At 40.2% G+C, this 19,513-nt stretch overlaps 1 protein-coding gene across 1 annotated transcript; it reads right to left on the reverse strand.

Moving 5' to 3' along the window:
* Positions 1–1,374: 1,374 nt before the first annotated feature.
* Positions 1,375–18,851, reverse strand: LOC129862636 (aminopeptidase N-like). Its single transcript, XM_055934486.1, has 20 exons — positions 18,271–18,851; positions 15,396–15,538; positions 14,748–14,878; positions 14,396–14,522; positions 14,139–14,293; positions 13,922–14,035; positions 13,608–13,751; positions 10,202–10,267; positions 9,911–9,976; positions 9,285–9,460; positions 7,548–7,624; positions 7,275–7,402; positions 7,134–7,189; positions 6,889–7,036; positions 6,683–6,774; positions 6,475–6,585; positions 6,152–6,319; positions 5,153–5,293; positions 4,447–4,528; positions 1,375–4,217 (listed from the first exon to the last, which is right to left on the reverse strand). The coding sequence occupies exons 1-20, from the start codon at positions 18,801–18,803 to the stop codon at positions 4,065–4,067; spliced, it is 2,811 nt and encodes a 936-aa protein (XP_055790461.1). The 5' UTR covers positions 18,804–18,851; the 3' UTR covers positions 1,375–4,064.
* Between the last annotated feature and the right edge of the window lie 662 nt (positions 18,852–19,513).

Genomic DNA, 19,513 nt, shown 5'->3' on the forward strand with positions numbered 1-19,513 from the left:
ATGCATTATTTTACACTAAACAATGCATGACACAGCAACAAAGCATGGCTTTGAATAAAGTAAACGTTTAAACAATTTAATCTAGCACCCTAGCAATTACTTCTGCAGTCAGAAAATATCCACAACAAAAGTCAAAATTCCTACCAGAGTTAAACATGTAAATTGCTAAGCACTGGATGCAACATAATAAATAATTCCAAACATTACATACCAGTTGCGTCTTTAGGGTTGAACAATGAGCTGTGTATGTGTTGAGGACCAAACATTTTATACCCATGCTTATCTGACAGGTGCGCATGTAAAAGTAGTCCCTCCAGAAATCCTGGCTCAATTTTTTAGTTCCACCCGTGTTTTTTGGGTTATCTGCCCTCTTGAGGCCTGGAGGTCTTTAAAGGAAGAGCTGCCATTGTGCTCATGTTTTGAGTGTTCTGTTTTGACGCAGCTCAGGAGAAGAGGTCTAGGTCCAAGTTCCCTGGGAAGAAGCGGGAGAGCGCCAGCGAGAGGGAGAAGCTGAGGATGAGAGACCTGACCAAAGCCCTCAACCACCTCAGGACCTACCTGCCCCCCTCTGTGGCTCCGGCTGGACAGACTCTGACCAAGATCGAGACCCTGCGCCTCACCATCAGGTACATCTCCCACCTTTCAGCCCAGCTAGAGCTCAGCGAGAAGGAGCCATGCCTGAAAAGAGAGATGGAAACCACACCACGCCAGTATATGCCACAATGCCCTCAGGGAAGCTCCATGTCTGGACAATGGTATCAGGAGAGACTACAGGGGAACATCCAGAGCAATGATCAATACTGTCTGCCACTGGTCACATCATGTACCAACAACACAGAGCCACAACCAGACTACCTGACGTCAGCAGTCTCCTATCAGGACATGACCTTATATCCGGTAAATATGCCTCTATATCACCTCTATAATAGTGGCTGTAATCTTCTAATTGATATTATCCAATTGCTTCTGTTGAGAAAGAGCAATTTATAAAGCAGATAGTTTGTATCCCATGTCCTCTTTGAATTCTACATTTTGTCTGAAACTAATAAGAATGTACTCTCTTCTACAGATGTACAACCAGGTGTTCCAAAGTGAAATCAAGTCAATTGATATGGCCTACTACCAATAATGAGTGAAGAGGTGAACACATCTGAAGATACAGTGCTTAGATCAGAGACATTATGGACAAAAACATTTACCAAAATATCTATTTATAAACTGTGATACTGACAATTGTTGATTGTTTCAATGAAAGTGATGATATGTATGTAGCTATTTATGAGATTATATTTTTCTAAATCTAATTTATGTGTGTCTTGGATCATATTTTTAATAAAAACAGACAATAATATTGCTGTGTATTTTATTAATTGAATAACTAAACAAACTCGAACATGTTTTGGCCTTCAGTAAGCCTAATTACAATTTATGAAATATATCCATTGACTGATGAATATGATGAATAGTTCAAATGTGGCTACCTTAGTGAGATTAGTAAACAGGCCTACAACATTGTTTGTTTCAACTTTGTAAACGAGTGATATACCTTGAACCTTGATGCAAATACTTGATGATGAGGATAAAACATCTGATAAAGTTAACTCTAACACATTAGGCCACCAATCCCGTGCAAGGACTAGGCTAATTCTGCACAAATATTATGCCATTTGTAATCGTATAGTATCCCTGAATCATCCTGCATCGCCAAACAACCTTCGCGCTCAGCTCACCTCAGCCTTGCCCAATCTATTTTTTTTTTAAATAAACATTACTGTAGCCAAATATTCTATGAAAATGCTTTGCCTTCATCCTGCTTTCTCAATAGATTGTTTTATTTAGGACATATATGATTTTCATTGCAAACCAGAGATGAGATCTTTGCCAGCTGGGATCCCATGTGATGCAGCGGTCTAAGGCACTGCATCTCAGTGCAATGAGTCATTACAGTAGCTGGTTCAAGCCCAAGCTGCATCACATCCGGTCGTGATTGGGAGGTGCACAATTGGCCCAACCTCATCCGGGTTTGGCGGTCATTGTAAATAACAATGTGTTCTTAACTGACTTGCCTAGTTATTTAAAGGTTAAATCATTTTTTAAATGAGGGATGCTTTTTTTATACAGTAGGCCATATTCCTATTGTATCCAACAACAAAAAAAAGGCGCCCGGGTAAGATGAAAATAAACTTGAGTTAACTATTAACAGATCTGCATTTTAGGCTACAGCAGGTCGCATAAACCTAACGTAGCAGTCGCAAAAGAAAACGCCTGACCCTAGTTTTTGGTTTTCAGCGGAAAAGGAACCTAGGTTGAATTAGCTGTATCCCTGAAAAACGAATACATCCGGTTGTTGGAAACTAATTGTAACTGCGTTTCTTCCTCAAGCGTTGAAGACGGAACGAAGCTGACGTATCACTAGCCGTTGGAGAGGAAACGGTATAAACATCCCATGACAAAAACTTTATTTTTATTTTTAACCTTTATTTAACTAGGCATGTCAGTTAAGAACAAATTCTTATTTACAATGACGGCCTACCCTGGCCAAACCCAGGCAACGCTGGGCCAATTGTGCGCCGCATTATGGCACTCCCCATCACGGCCGGATGTGATACAACCTAACATCAATAGCTATACAAAATATATACAATAGTATCTAGTCATGGTACAAAAGTCAAATTTGCTATATTATTCTATCACTCCCCTCACAACCTTTTTTAGTATGTATATGTAAAATGTTAAAAGGCCTAACTAATAACTTTGTGTACTGGATGGTAGATCAAACACATATTCAATCTTCCTTACACAGGGGTGTTAATTGAACCATCATTGGACTTGTAAGGGTTTCAGAGGATTATCAGGGGCTCGAAGTTGAGCTAATTGACAATAAACTTAATTTCTTCCTGGCCTGAGTAAACAAATGAGACCTATAAGCCCAGCAAAAGCCCTCTTTTGTTATTCATTCGGGTACAGACAGCACCATGTTTACTCAAACGAGTAGCTTTTTCTGGGTGAAATATCTTCGTTTCAGATTCCACAAGACTGATCTACAGTAGCCTACATTAATCCAATATCAAGATGGCAGTTATGAGGTATGTTTTTCTGTGCACAGCCATTATATACTGTAAATTGCTTGTAGAGTAAACCTTAAAGAAGGGGTGGGTGGTCAGACTAGGCAGGTGAAGCTTAAATCCCTGCATGTGCTGTGGGTGAGTCAAGGTGACAGCTAGTCCCCCTGCTGTCCATGTGTCCTGATTCCCAGACAGTCAGTGGCAGAATGTCACACTCTGCATCTGTCTCTTTCCCATCTACTTGCTCTTGCCAACACTTTGAAGGCCATTAACATGACAGCTTGACAACCGTTTTGTAATGGACAGGTTGATTGTTTTTCAACAAAATAGCATACAATAGAAATAATTTCTCTAAAACTCTAAAATAATAGAAGTTCATAGACACTCATAACATTATTGTGCTCTGCGAAATTGCAGTATGGTCCACAGAGAAAATGATGGTATATTGACTAAATGTAATCACCAGGAAGTTGCTGACCTTACCCCAACATTTCTGATTTTAAAAGCCCAGTGCAGTCAAAAACGTGATTTCCCTGTGTTTTATATATCTTTCCACACTATGAGGTTGGAATAATTCTGTGAAATTGTGAAAATTATGACAATGCCCTTTTAGTGTAAGAGCTGTTTAATAAAAAGACCGCCTGAAACTTCTGCCTGTTTTGGTGGGAGGCGGTACATTAGTTAACAGACCAATTAGAGAGTTCCAAACCTCCCTGCCAACAGCTAGTTTTCAATATTCCCATCACCACTCCGAGCACTCTGTCAGTCCTAGCAAAATTCTTGCTTGGGAAATTGCTCTTATTTTTGACCATTTTAATTGAAAACAATCACAGCAACGTACTTAATTGTGACCCAGAAATGATTTGTTATTTAGATAAAAAACTACTGCATTAGATGTTTAACATACAATTAAAACCCAGCAAATAATCCAAGCACTTTGTCTGCCATAGTAAAATAACATATTTAAGTCTGTTGGACAACCAAAGCATTGAGGAGTTTTTAGGCAATCTCACTCAAAAACCAGTCCCACACGTTCTTCTTGTTCTCATCCACCCATTTGATATTGGCTGTAGTTCTCTCAATGGCCTGCTCCAAAGCCAAGGTCCCTGAGCCAAAACCAATCTTAGAGTTGTCCTCCTTGAATTTCTGGAGCTGACATCATGAAAAACAAAGTTACATTTTAGTCTTAGTAACTATTCCCCAGGTCATTGGTATGAATGAGAATGTGTTCTCAATCAACTTACCTGTTAAAATAAGGGTTGAATTAAATAAATACAAATGTAGTCAGTATAATTCTTAATAAAGTAAGCTATTTATTAACAGTACAGCTAAAGAAAGTACTGTATACCCAGTCATTGAAACACTTCAATTAAAACATTACCTGCTCAAGTTCAGCTTTAGTTGAGAATCTCATTGTCACACCACTTATAAGATTGGCAAATGAGAAGGATCCAACACCATACCTAGGAAATATGACAATTACAAGTTAATAATGTCCATACACAAACCAAGTATACACTGAGTGTACAAAACATTAAGAACACCTGCTCTTTCCATGACATAGACTGACGAGGTGAAAACTATAATCCCTTATTGATGTCACTTGTTAAATCCACTTCAATCAGTGTAGATGAAGGGGAGGAGACAGGTTATAGAAGGATTTTTAAGACCAGACAACTGAGACATGGGTTGTGTATGTGTGCCATTCAGAAGGTGAATGGGCAAGACAAAATATGTAAGTGCCTTTGAACGGGGTTTGTTAGTAGGTGCCAGGTGCACCGGTTTGTGTCAAGAACTGCAACACTGCTGGGTTTTTCACGCTCAACAGTTTCGTGTGTGTATCAAGAATGGTCCACCACCCAAGGGCATCCAGCCAACTTCAAACAACTGGGACGCATTGGAGTCAACATGGGCCAGCATCCCTGTGGAACGCTTTGGACACCTTGTAGAGTCCATACCCAGACGAAATGAGGCTGTTCTGAGGTCAAAAGAAGGTGCAACTCAATATTAGGAAGGTGTTCCTAATGTTTTGTATACACCCTGTATTTGATTTACTGATATAAGTGCCTTTTGGGGGTACAACTTACTGTGTGAACATGTACTCCCAGTTCTGTGTCACAAAGTCCCAAGCCAATGTTTGGCCTTCAACATTACTGGAAATGTACACGATGACAGACGTTGCATCCTGCTTACGGATTTTGTCTGAATCCAAAGTGTATCTCAGGTACCTGAATTGAGTCCATAGAGTATTGATACGTTTAGACAGATTGTTATAATTGACTGTATTTGTTAATATGAAGACAACGGAAAGCAAAAACAACAGTTCAATATGATACAGTGCATTCGGAAAGTATTCAGACCCCTTGACTTTTTCCAAATGTTGTTACAATACAGCCTTATTCTAAAATTGATTAAATAAATAAAATTCCTCAGCAATCTACACACAATAGCCCATAATGACAAGGCGAAAAAAAAAAATTTTTTACAACTTGATTGGAGTCCACCTCTGGTAAAGTCAATTGATTTGACATGATTAGGAAAGGCGCACACATCTGTCTATATAACATCTCACAGTTCACAGTGCATGTCAGAGCAAAAACCAAGCCATGAGGTCTAACCAGAACCCAGACTTGAACCCGATCGAACATCTCTGAAGAGACCTGAAAATAGCTGTGCAGTGACGCTCCCCATCCAACCTGACAGAGCTTGAGAGGATCTGCAGAGAAGAATGGGAGAAACTCCCCAAATACAGGTGTGCCAAGCTTGTAGTGTTATACCCAAGAAGACTCGAGGCTGTAATCGCTGCCAAAAGTGCTTCAAAAAAGTACTGAGTAAAGCATCTGAATACTTATGTAAATGTGATATTTTTATTTTGAATACATTTGCAAACATTTCTAAAAAAAACAATTTTGGCTTTGTCATTGTAGGGTTTTGTGTGTTGATTGATGAGGGGAAATAAACATTTAATCAATTTTAGAATAAGGATGTAACGTAACAAAATGTTGAAAGAATTAAGTGGTCTGAATACTTTCCGAATGCACCGTATGTCTAATAGTATCCTCACAAAATAACCAGATGTAACCTACTTATTCAGAAGTTCATGGTCCTTAGTACATGCCAGAGATGACATCAGTTTGTCTGCATTGCTGGCAATAGTGGCAGTCTTGAACATGTTCCAACCAAAATCCCACTCTGCAGCCCCGCCTGCTGCAATGGCACTGCAGTACACTGTCATCCTCAAATTAGGATGAATCCTGATATCAAATGTTTTACATTGTTGTTACAGGGTAGTATTCTTTGTTGTAGAAAACCACACAAAAATTCCAGATATACGGTAGTATAGGCTAAATTATTGATACCAGACACTTCCTATAGTTTATAAATTAATGGATAACCAATATGAACTCACAGATTGTTGTCAGGGTCAGCCATCCATTGACTGAACCAGCTTTTAGTCAGATTCTGACACTCAACCAGTCCACTGCTACAGGCAATCCTAATGGCATTCACCTGGTTGTACCTGGAAGTGAAAGGTATTCCATGTTATTATAAAGCCTTATACTCCTTTCAGACCACATCAAATACACCATATCAATGCTCTGGGTCATTCCACTCACTGCTCATTATGCCCATCAGGAACTTTACTCCAGTCTGCAGTAATAGTCTTGAAGTGTTGAAAAAGGGGTGTCACTAGATTCCTCACATAATGCTATGACACGGACAGAGAATAAGATGCTACGTATGTATTAAAGTGAGATCAGTATATCTATGTAAGTCTCGAAATATCTCATGTGTAATTGTCACCAATTAAATGACATTCTACCTGCATAGTCCCATAGACCTCAGTGCGATCAAACATGAGGTAAAAATAATCCAAGTTGTTCAGAGCCGACTCCCACGGTATATATTCAATTTCTTTGGAGAGGTATTTTGTCGTTTTCAGAGCTAATGTTGTGGTAATGAACTTTGCCCTGTGTAGGAAATAAGGTTTAGAAATACAATCACCAAAATATGATGCACACAACACTTTGTGACATTGTGGTGGTTCAAAAACGTCGAAACCCCAACCTTGCTAGATTAAAAGCATCATCCACAAGTTGTGCCCTGTTGATAACTGGTATGACCTGTAAGAAAATAAATCAGACTCTTATCAATGTTTTATTGAAGCAAAATAACAGTAACATGTGATGAGTCAGTTTTTCATTTTACCTGGTGATTGGTGCTCAGTTGGAAGATGAGACGTTGCCAGTTGCCACGGTCATAGTTAACCCTGTAGTATCCAGTCACATTGATGTTTGCTAGTACCCAGTGACCACTTTTCAATTTATTGTTTAGTGCTGGGGGAGGAAATGAATTTATGACAGTGAAGCTACGGAGAGTACATCAAATCTGCATGTTATTTCATAGGACTATTTTATGTGTTCATATTCGTCCACAGTTTTCTACAGACGGCACTAGTTAAGAGGTTTTCTGTATCCGTACCCTCTTTCTCAAGCAGCCATATCTCTTTCTGAAGCACTCCTGCTTCCATCCATTTGATTGGTACTATCCACTCGTACCTAGGCACCAAAATGAAAAATGAACATTTTTATTATATTATATATAATATTCTTCATATGTAATACATAAAAATGCAATGACCAATCATTACATATACAGTGCTTTCGGAAAGTATTCAAACCCCTTGACTTTTTTTTAGGTTACAGCCTTATTCTAAAATGTGTTTTTCTCCCTCATCAATCTACACACAATATATCATAATGATGAAGCAAAAATGAAATATCATATTTACAGAAGTATTCAGACCCTTTACTCAGTACTTTGTTGAAGAACCTTTGGCAGCGATTACAGCCTCAAGTCTTCTTGGGTATGATGCTACAAGCTTGGCACACTGGTATTTGGGGAGATTCTCCCATTTTTCTGCACAGATCCTCTAAAACTCTGTCAAGTTGGATGGGGAGCGTTGCTGCACAGCTATTTCCAGGTCTCCCCAAAGATGTTCGATCGGGTTCAAGTCTGAGCTATGGCTGGGCCACTCAAGGACATTCAGAGACTTGTCCTGAAGCCACTCCTGCGTTGTCTTGGCTGTGTGCTTAGGGTCGTCCTGTTGGAAGGTGAACCTTTGCCCCAGTCTGAGGTCCTGAGCGCTCTGGAGCAGGTTTTCATCAAGAATCTCTCTTTACTTTAATCCGTTCATCTTTGCCTCAATCCTGACTAGTCTCCCAGTCCCTGCCGCTGAAAAACATCCCCACGGCATGATGCTGCCACCACCATGCTTCACCGTAGGGATGGTGCCAGGTTTCCTCCAGACGTGACGCTTGACATTCAGGTTTCATCAGACCAGAGAATCTTGTTTCTCATGGTCTGAGAGTCTTTAGGTGCCTTTTGGCAAACTCCACGTGGGCTGTCATGTGCCTTTTACTGAGGAGTGGCTTCTGTCTGGCCACTCTACCATAAAGGCCTGATTGGTGGAGTGCTGCAGGGATGGTTGTCCTTCTGGAAGGTTTTCACATCTCCACAGAGGAACTCTAAAGCTTTGTCAGAGTGACCATCGGCTTCTTGGTTACCTCCCTGACCAAGGCCCATCAACCCCGCTTGCTCAATTTGGCCGTGTTGCCAGCTCTAGAAAGAGTCTTGGTGGTTCCAAACTTATTCCATTTAAGAACGATAGATGCTACTGTGTTCTTGGGGACCTTCAATGCTGCATAAATGTTTTGGTTCCCTTTCCCAGACCTGTGCCTTAACACAATCCTGTCTCGTAGCTCTATGGACAATTCATTCGACCTCATGGCTTGGTTTTTGCTCTGACATGCACTGTCAACTGTGAGACCTTATATAGACAGGTGTGTACCTTTCCAAATAATGTCTAATCAGTTGAGTTTACCACAGGTGGACTCCAATTAAGTTGTAGAAACAGCTCAAGGATGATCAATGGAAGCAGGATGCACCTGAGCTCAATTTTGAGTCTCATAGCAAAGGGTCTGAATACTTATGTAAATAAGTTATTTCTTTTTTTAGTGTTCTATACATTTAACCAACATTTCTAAAAACCTGTTTTTCCTTTGTTATTATGGGGTATTGTGTGTAGATTTCTGAGGAAATTGTTTTATTTCATCCATTTTTAGAATAAAGCTGTAACATAACAAACTATGGAAAAAGTCAAGTGGTCTGAATACTTTCTGAAGGCACTGCATGTCTCTCCAGACCAGTCAGACGTACTTGAAGTCAGATGGTGGTACACTCCCCACGGAATCAGGGTCCAGTAAGAAGTGCTGCTGGGTGATCAGTCCAGTGGCTGTGTTTATGGTGACCACTGGAAAGCCCATCTGAAGGACCCAGCGGTTCATGATGTCATGCACTGTACCAGGAAGTTCCATGTCACTGGCATCTACTGCCTAGAGAGGGAGACACACAGGAGAACGATTAGAGATAGTATTATGTTCCCTGAACCATAGGAGGGCAGCATTTTCATAAAACTACAATTCAGAAGTCCACATTCTCATTGATATGACTGTAAATAGAATGTGAGCTCGGTCAGTATCATTTGCTGCTGTAAAGGCACACATAATATCCAGGCTGTATCACATCTGGCCGTGACTGGGAATCCCGTAGTGTGGCGCACAATTGGCCCAGCGTCGCCGGGTTTGGCCGGGGTAGGCCATCATTGTAAATAAGAATTTGTTCTTAACTGACTTGCCTTGTTAAATAAATAAATACATATTCTCCACATTCTGACGGAATGTGTAGTACTGCCACAGGTGAATCATTAATTCCAACAGTACAAAGTAACTAGCTGAAAATAGGACTAGCCAATGCACGCTATTGATTGTTTCTAAGGGACTTACTCGTTGTAGATGATCCCAAAGGTCTGTCCCCACTGTGTTGTTATAGGCATAGTGATTCAGGTAGCTCTAGAGAAAAATATGTATTCTGCACTTAGAACCATTAATCATAGGCAATATATTCTACAGTTAATAATGAGAAATTGACTTCCAAGGGATCTACTCACTTGTTTTCCTCTCACACACTACACAAACAGCATTCCTTAATGCTTAACATAACTATGATAAATGTGTATCATATCAAGAGAAGATCCTGGGCTGTAGCAGTGCCCTGGGACAGTAAGAAATACATACACTTAGTCCTTGGACGAAGACGGGTTCAGTTAGAAAATCTGACAGCATTCTCAACACTGATGCCCCCTGTAGAGAGAGTACAAATGGCTGAAAACTAAAATGCTTTCAAAACAGAAATAAGTAAACAGAAATTGAAGAGTATAGGTTGTAGAACACTATCATTCACAACACTACATTAACACATTTATTTTATTTAACCTTTATTTAAAAAAATGTATTCGCACCACTTTAATTTTTCTACATTTGTTGTGTTATAGCCTGAATTATTTTTTGTGTGATTTTTTTGTGACTGGCAAAAGTCAGATGGTGGTACACTCCCCACATATTCAGAGTCCAGTAGGAAATGCTTGTGTGTGTGTGTGTTTATGGTGACCACTGGGAAGCCCATCTGAAGGACCCAGTGGTTCATGATGTCATGCACTGTACCAGGAAGTTCCATGCCACTGGCATCTACTGCATAAATCCACAATGTCAAAGTGGAATTATGTTTTCAGAATATTTTCAATTCAATTAAAAATGAAAAGCTGAAATGTCTTGAGTAAATAATAATTCAACCCCTTTGTCATGGTAAGCCTAAATAAGTTCAGGAGTAAAAATGTGCTTAACAAGTCACATAATAAGTTGCATCCACTCACTCTGTGTGTGGTAATAGTGTTTAACATGATTTTTGAATGACTACCTCAACTCTGTACCCCACACATGCAAATATCGTGCATTCAGAAAGTATTCAGACGCCTGGACTTTTTCCACATTTTGTTACATTACAGCCTTATTCTAAAATGGATTTTAAAAATAATAATTCTCCTCAATCTACACACAATACCCCATAAGGACAAAGCAAAACAGGTTTTAGAAATTTTAGCAAATGTATTAAAAATAAAAAACAGAAATATCACATTTACATAATTATTCAGACTCTTTACTCAGTACTTTGTTGAAGCACCTATGGCAGTGATTATAGCCTCGAGTCTTCTTGGGTATGATGCTACAAGCTTGGCACACCTGTATTTGGGGGAGTTTCTCCCATTGTTCTCTGCAGATCCTCTCAAGCTCTGTCAGGTTGGATGGTAGCGTTGCTGCACATCTATTTTCAGGTCTCTCCAGAGATGTTCGATCGGGTTCTGGCTGTGCCACTCAAGGACATTCAGAGACTTGTCCCGAAGCCACTCCTGTGTTGTTTTGTCTGTGTGCTTAGGGTCATTGTCCTGTTGGAAGGTGAACCTTCGCCCCAGTCTGAGGTCCTGAGTGCTCTGGAGCACGTTTTCATCAAGGATCTCTCAACTTTGCTCCGTTCATCTTTCCCTCGATCCTGACTAGTCTCCCAGTCCCTGCCTCTGAAAAACATCCCCACAGCATGATGCTGCCACCACCATGCTTCACCGTAGGGATGGTGCCAGATTTCCTCCAGATGTGACGCTTGGCATTCAGGCCAAGGAGTTCAATCTTAGTTTCATCAGACCAGAGAATCTTGTTTCTCATGGTCTGAGAGTCCTTTAGGTGCCTTTTGGCAAATTCCAAGCGGGCTGTCATGTGCCTGTTACTGAGGAGTGGCTTCCGTCTGGCCACTCTACCATAACAGCCTGATTGGTGGAGTGCTGCAGAGATGGTTGTCCTTCTGGAAGGTTCTCCCATCTTCACAGAGGAGCTCTGGAGCTCTGTCAGAGTGACTATCGGGTTCTTAGTCACCTCCCTGACCAAGGCCCTTCTACCCCGATTGGTCAGTTTGGCCAGGCGGCCAGCTCTAGGAAGTGTCTTGGTGGTTACAAACTTCTTCCCTTTAAGAATGATGGAGGCCACTGTGTTCTTGGGGATCTTAAATACTGCAGACATTTTTTGGTACCTTTCCCCAGATCTGTGCCTCGACACAATCCTGTCTCGGAGTTCTACGGACAATTCCTTTGACCTCATGGCTTGTTATTTGCTCTGACAACTGTGGGATCTTATATAGACATGTTAACCTTTCCAAATCATGTCCAATCAATTGAATTTACCACAGGTGGACTCCAATCAAATTCTAGAAACATCTCAAGGATGATCAATGGAAACAGGATGCACCTGAGCTCAATTTTGAGTCTCATAACGAAAGGTCTGAATACTTATGTAAATAAGGTATTTCTGTTTTTTATACATTTGCAAACATTCTAAAAACCTGTTTTCTCTTAGTTTTTTTAAAAGTAAAAAAAAATCCATTATAGAATAAGGCTGTAGCGTAACAAAATGTGGAAAAAGGGTAGGGGTCTGAATACTTTCCGATTGCACTGTATCTGTAAGGTCCCTCAGTTGAGCAGTGAATTTCAAACACAGGTTCAACCACAAAGACCAGGGAGGTTTTCCAATACCTTGCAAAGAAGGGCACATATTGGTAGATAGGTAAAAAATAGCAGACATTGAATATTCCCATGAGCATGGTGAAGTTATTAATTACACTTTGGATGGTGTATCAATACCCCCAGTCACTACAAAGATACAGGTGTCCTTCCTAACTCAGTTGGCCAATGGTGACGTTAAAACAGTTTCAGCGTTTAATGGCTGTGATAGGAGAAAACTGCGAATGGATCAATAACATTGTAGTTACTCCACAATACTAACCTAAATAACAAAGTGAAAAGAAGGAAGCCTGTACAGAATACAAATATTCCAAAACATGCATCCTGTTTGCAACAAGGCATTAAAGTAATACTGCAAAAAATGTGACAAGGCATTTCACATTTTGTCCTGATTAGAACGTGCTGTGTTTGGGGCAAATCCAATACCACACATTACTGACTACCACTCTTCATATTTTCAAGCATACTGGTGGCTGCATCATGCTAAGGGTATGCTTGTAATCGTTAATGACTGATAGGATTTTCAGGATAAAAAAGAAACGTAATGGAGCTAAACACAGGCAAAATCCTAGAGGAAAACCTGGTTTCGTCTGCTTTCCACCAGAAACTGGGATATGAATAAACATTTCATCAGGACAATAATCTAAAACACAAGGCCAAATCTACACTGGAGTTGCTTACCAATAAGACAGGGAATGTTCCTGAGTGGCAGAGATACAGTTTTGACTTAAATCTACTTGAAAATCTATGGAAAGATGGTTATCTAGCAATTTCCAACAGCCAATGTGACAGAGCTTGAAGAAATTTGGAAAGAATGATGTGCAAATGTTGCACAATCCAGGTGTGGAAACTCTTAGAGACTAACCAAGAAAGACTCACAGCTGTAATCTCGGATTTTCACTTTGTCATTATGGGGTATTGTGTGTAGATGGGTGAGAGTTTTTTGTAGAGATTTTAATGTAATTCATTTTGAATTCAGGCTCAAACACAAAATGTGGATTAAGTAAAGTGGTATGAACACTTTTCTGAGGGCACTGTACATGAATGTTTTGACTGAGTTCGTATTGTCTTATGTTTACCTTGCTGTAAGAGATGACATCAAACTGTTCACTGATTTGCTCAGGCTTCTGGATGTCATCGTCTTTGGAGGACAGGGGGTGAGAGGAAGCCAGGGCATCCACTGCAAACACCCTGTGCACATCATCAAGAACTATGAGATCTTTCTGTGGAGGAGAAAGATAGGGCTGTAGTATACTGTACATGTTGTGACTTTCAGTGACTGCTTGTACACAGAAAGGTAGATTACTAGTCACATTTGGCACCACTATCACCTTTTTATCAAATGCTAACGGGAGGGGATGGATGTGTGTCTTGTCTTAATGGGAAACCTTACCACGTTCCAAGTGGATTCAGCGTAATCAGCCCCAAGATATGACACGTAGGATGCAAAGCCCTCATTCAGCCAGACTTCATTCCACCATCTCAGAGTCACTAGATTTCCAAACCACTGACAAAAAGAAAGACCATGACAGATAAAAATGAAATTAATGTTTGAATTCATCTTTTTAAGAACGAGCAATGATAGTCTGATTCCTTGGACTGTATCCTACCATGTGTGCAAGTTCATGTGCAATGATGGTGGCTGTTCTCTCCTTGTTTCCATTGGAGGATGTTAAAGGATCGTAAAGCAGATTTGTTTCCCTGTAGGTAACTAGTCCCCAATTCTCCATGGCCCCAAAATAGAAGTCAGGAAGGGCAATCTGGTCTATACAGGGATGTTTGAAAAGAAATTCAATAATTATTTTATTTTCCAAAACAAATCATGATGATATCATTTGCAAATCATGTGGTCAATTTAAAATCTTACCTGATTTGGAGAGAGGGTAGGTGGTATTGTAATAAACCTCAAAAAAGGACAGGATTGGTCCTGTTAGATTGAGCGCATATTCTCCATGTCCTTCACTGATGGCTTTTCTACGAGCCCAGATCCGAATCTGCGCGGACAGGCCAGGAGATTTATTCCATTCACAACTTACTGATGTAAACACTTACAGTACACTTTGTACTGCAAACACCCACCCAACATGGACAAGAACCATCACTGGTTAGATTACTGTTGAGAAAGTACACAATACATCCACAGACTCAACAAGAGCGTACCTTGTATGATTGTTGTTACTGCAGTAGAAATTATGCAAAAATTGAGTTGATTTCATTACCAGAATATCTCCCTCCTGAGCGCTGATAAATGAATAGTCACAGACAATCAGGGCCAGTAGGTAGGTTGACATGCTCTTGGTTGGCTCAAATCTGGTCTGTGTGACAGCCTCTGTGTATATGGTGGTGTTAACTATTTTTAAAGAAGATCAGAAACAGATTGTCAGGACAATATGATCCCTTGAAAGAAGGGCTGTCAAATGGTTTCAGTATAAACAGTAACATAATACAGTATTTAGTTTAAAGGTGCAATATGAAGAAATCACTCCGCCATTTCCTGGTTGCTAAAATTTGAATAGTTTGCCGAATTTTAGTTTATGTGACGAACAAGCAATGCATGGTGTAGAGAATCATTGCACCATCTAAACCGCTGTGAAATATATTTTCATTAACCAAAAATATTTGATTTTCAGCTGTTTGAAGCTGGTGTACAAAACCGAAAGTAAAAGACGAAAAAATGAAATTTCAGATTGGAAGCATAGAAACAGCACGCATAGAACATATCTACAGCTTTTTAGACCTGCTTTCATAACTTATATTTCTATGTGAATTTGGTCAGGTCGCCCAAAAAGTTACATTTTGCAGCTTTAAATACTTTGATTCCTGGAAACTAGGGCTATGTTTGGATGCATATAGCCGTTTCAACTAACCTTGCTCCTTGCCGTTTGACAGGGCCACAGTCCCACGGGGATGGAGGAGTGTGATGTGGAAGACGGCTTTCCTCGCAGGCTCATCAAAACAGGGGAAAGTTTTCCTGGTGTGAGTAGGGTGCATCTGAGAGGTAGCTACAACCCTGTGAAGGACAAGCATAGTTTGATTATTACTGAGTCTGTGCATGGAAAAATCAAGAGTATAAGGTGTACCACCATTGAGGTTATACCATTTAGACATACATTCGTATTGAAGACAAGATTCATGATATGCATAATATTACGTAGCTGAGTATCTGTGTATTGTTGTTCAAAGGTTGGTAAACAAACAGCGTCTGGGACATTTTAAAGGGAAGACTAATCACTCACTCCTCTAAAGCTACTTCCTGTTTGACTGTGGGAGAAAAACTTCAGGTTCCTGTTTTTCAGTGGAAACCCACCTCTTGATTTGTACATATTTACGATACACAATTTTGCTGAATGTAAATGATTAGATATGATTGAGTTTATTTAACCTATTAGAGTTTTCAATGCAGTATGACACTCAGTGCTGAAAAGTTTTGTGAGAAATGGAAGAAAATATTAAACATTTAAGTCATGTAGCAGATGCTCTTATCCAGAGTGACTTACAGGAGGGGAGGGGAGGGGGGGTTACTAAGCTATATGGAATTGTTTTAAGAAAGTCATACCAAGGATCATTTAGCTATTTGATTATGAATGTTAAGACCCCTTGAAGTATCAATTTATTTTTGGCCTTACTGCTATTAGCCCATAGAAACACATTGAATAACAGATAACAGTCCCAAAAAATATCAAAAGGAAGTTTGTTCTGAAGTGTCTCTCCTATATCTGAGAGACGTGAGATAGATCAGGAAACATTTGTTTGTTTTTTACATGTATTTAACCCCATATTTTTGGCATTAAACAGTCTCAATATACAGTGCCTTCGGAAAGTACTCAGACCCTTTGACTTTTTCCACATTTTACAGCCTTATTTCAAATAATAATAATAATTCTTTTTTTTTTAAATACTCAGCAATCTACACACAACACCCCATAATGATAAAGTGAAAAACTGTTTTTTACAACTGTTAACAAATGTTTAAAAAATAAAAACAGATAAACCTTATTTACATAAGTATTCAGACCGTTTGCTATGAGACTTGAAATTGAGCTCAGGTGCATCTGGTTTCCATTGATCATCTATGAGATGTTTCTACAACCTGATTGGACATGATTTGGAAAGGCACACACCTGTCTATACAAGGTCCCACAGTTGACAGTTCATGTCAGAGCAAAAACCAAGCCATGGGGTCAAAGGAATTGTCCTGCTCAATCCTGCTCCAAGACAGGATTGTGTCGAGGCACATATCTGGAGAAGGGTACCAAACAATGTCTGCTGCATTGAATGTCTCCAAGAACACAGTGGCCTCCATCATTCTTAAAGGGAAGAAGTTTAGAACCACCAAGACTCTTCCTAGAGCTGGCAGCCCGGCCAAATTGAGCAATCGGGGGAGAAGGACCTTGGTCAGGGAGGTGACCAAGAACCTGATGGTCACTCTGACAGAGCTCTAGAGTTCCGCTCTGGAGATGGGAGAACCTTCCAGAAGGACAACCATCTCTACAGCACTCCACCAATCAGGCCTTTATGGTAGATTGGCAAGACGGAAGCCACTCCTCAGTAAAAGGCCCACTTGGAGTTTGCCAAGTCACCTTAAGACTCTCAGACCATGAGAAACAAGATTCTTTGGTCTGATGAAACCAAGATGGAATTATTTGGCCTGAATGCCAAGTGTCACATCTGGAGGAAACCTGGCACCATCCCTACAGTGAAGCATGTTTTTTTAATACTTTCGCAAAAATGTATAAAAACCTGTTTTTGCTTTGTCATTATGGAGTATTGTGTGTTTATTGTGTGTGTAAAAAACAATTTAATCAATTTTAGAATAAGGCTGTAACGCAACATAATGTGGAAAAAGTCAAGGGGTCTGAATACTTTTCGAAGGCACTGTACTTCCATTAATTTTTTCAGACCTTCAGATGAGTCTTGTGGGGCCTGTGGGCAACCTAGAGCAAAACAACTGACATGTCACCTTTGCACAGAGGGGTCATATTAATGTGTAGCCCAAACGGTTTGGACGCTACAGACAGAAGTTGGCAGACCGGTTGTACCGACTCCTGATACTTGTGGAGGTCGTAGAGCAAAACAGAGAACACCATCGTGTTCGAGAGAGTCTCGGCTTTCCATAGATGGGTCATAATAGTTTGTAGGCCAAACCAGACGCTACAGACAATTTTGTGAGAAGACCGATTTCCGGGATGTCTCATGATCTGACAAGCACCATTCTAACTCTGTCACCTTTCACCACATGTTTTTTATTTATTTTACCTGTATTTAACTAGGCAAGTCAGTTAAGAACACATTCTTATTTTCAATGACGGCCTAGGAACAGTGAGTTAACTGCCTTGTTCAGGGGCAGAACGACAGATTTTTAACTTGTCAACTCTGGGATTCAATTCAGCAACCTTTTGGTTACTAGTCCAACGCTCTAACCACTAGCCTACCTGCCGCCCCAATGCAGAAGATGCAGAAGTGCGACATAGATGGATGCGGTCGATTGAGACAAAAAAGCAAAATTTCTATAGCTTAAACTGACAGATTTTTATGTTGATTGTTGTATTATGCTAATGAGATTTTCATGCAGGCGCAGACATCAACCTTAGGGGTTTAAGTGTCTTGCTCAAGAGCACATCGGCATACATTTCATCTAGTTGGCCCCGGGATTAGAAACCAGTGACCTTTCGGTTACTGGCCCAACACTGAACCACTAGGCTACCTGCTGCTATTATCATAATGAAGATTCAATTGACTCACTTTTTAACTCCATCTTCTTCATATTCACTCCTATAGAAACCTGCTAGGTCATCAGCCAGCTCCCCAACAAACACTGTGTCCAGCTGGTAGGATTCTCCAACAGCTAACTTGCCATTCAGTTCCAATACCAGGAACTGAGTTGTTGGCTGTAGCCAGGATTTCTTTATGGTTGGTGCGGGTGTGCTACCGAGAGCAGACAGTTTAGCCAGATGGTCATCCCCCCACTTGGTGTAGTTCAGCTTGTTGGAGTGTATGAGGATCAGGTCTGTCTCCTTCACACATTGGAAGACCACATAGGATTTCCCTGTGAAGATGTAGAGGCCTTGTGCGTTGACGGTGAGTCGAGGCCACAGGGTTAGGTTGTAGTGGTCAGGCTTCAGGGTGTCTGGGAGACGGTACTTGTCCCATGGAGCGACGACCTCTACGCTATCTGTCAGTGCAATAGCCCACAATGTAACGATGGTTGCCACAGAGAGGACTCCCAGCACAACGCAGAGAATAAAGAACTTGCTGATTTTGCAGGATTTCTCCATGTCCTAGAGGAGTCTCAGCACGCACTCAGTGAGAGGGCTGAGCTGATACCAGTGCTTCCCTTCAAAATGAATGGATGATCTATTTAGTAGTAGCTTTTGTGGGTGGGGAGTTGCTGAAAGAAGATGATAAGAGAGAAAAATGGGCGGTAATAACTTTTTATTGTGTTGTTCCATAAGCAACTGGCATTTTTACACATTCATCGATCACCATTTCAGGGATGACCAGGGTTTGGTAGGTTATTTTCTAAATGTAATCTGTTACTAGTTACCTGTCCAAAACTGTAATCAGTAACGTAACCTTTGGATTACCAAAACTCTAATGTAATCTGATTACACTCAGTTACTTTTAGATTACTTTCCCTTTAAGAGGCACTAGAAGAAGATAAAAATGTATGTTACCAATTGAACGACATCTATTGCAGGATAAATCAATGTTAAAGTTTACATAGCTGGCCATATATGAATGTTACATTTTACTTTATGGGTTGGTTATGAGGGCTTCTTCTAAACCATAGCTTTCTACTACATTAAATGATATCTTTACATTAATATATGTATAATTTATAAGTCCAAAAATGGATGTAGCAACTACAGATTGCCCCTTTTAGTCTATCAAAAGTGTGTGAGTTTGAGCATTTGTCCATTAGGCCTATGGATGTATTTTTTTATCAGCATGAATTAGATTGAGTAACAAAAACCCTACATTTATT

This window comes from Salvelinus fontinalis, chromosome 9, assembly GCF_029448725.1.
Source record: "Salvelinus fontinalis isolate EN_2023a chromosome 9, ASM2944872v1, whole genome shotgun sequence".
Classification (NCBI taxonomy): domain Eukaryota; kingdom Metazoa; phylum Chordata; class Actinopteri; order Salmoniformes; family Salmonidae; genus Salvelinus; species Salvelinus fontinalis.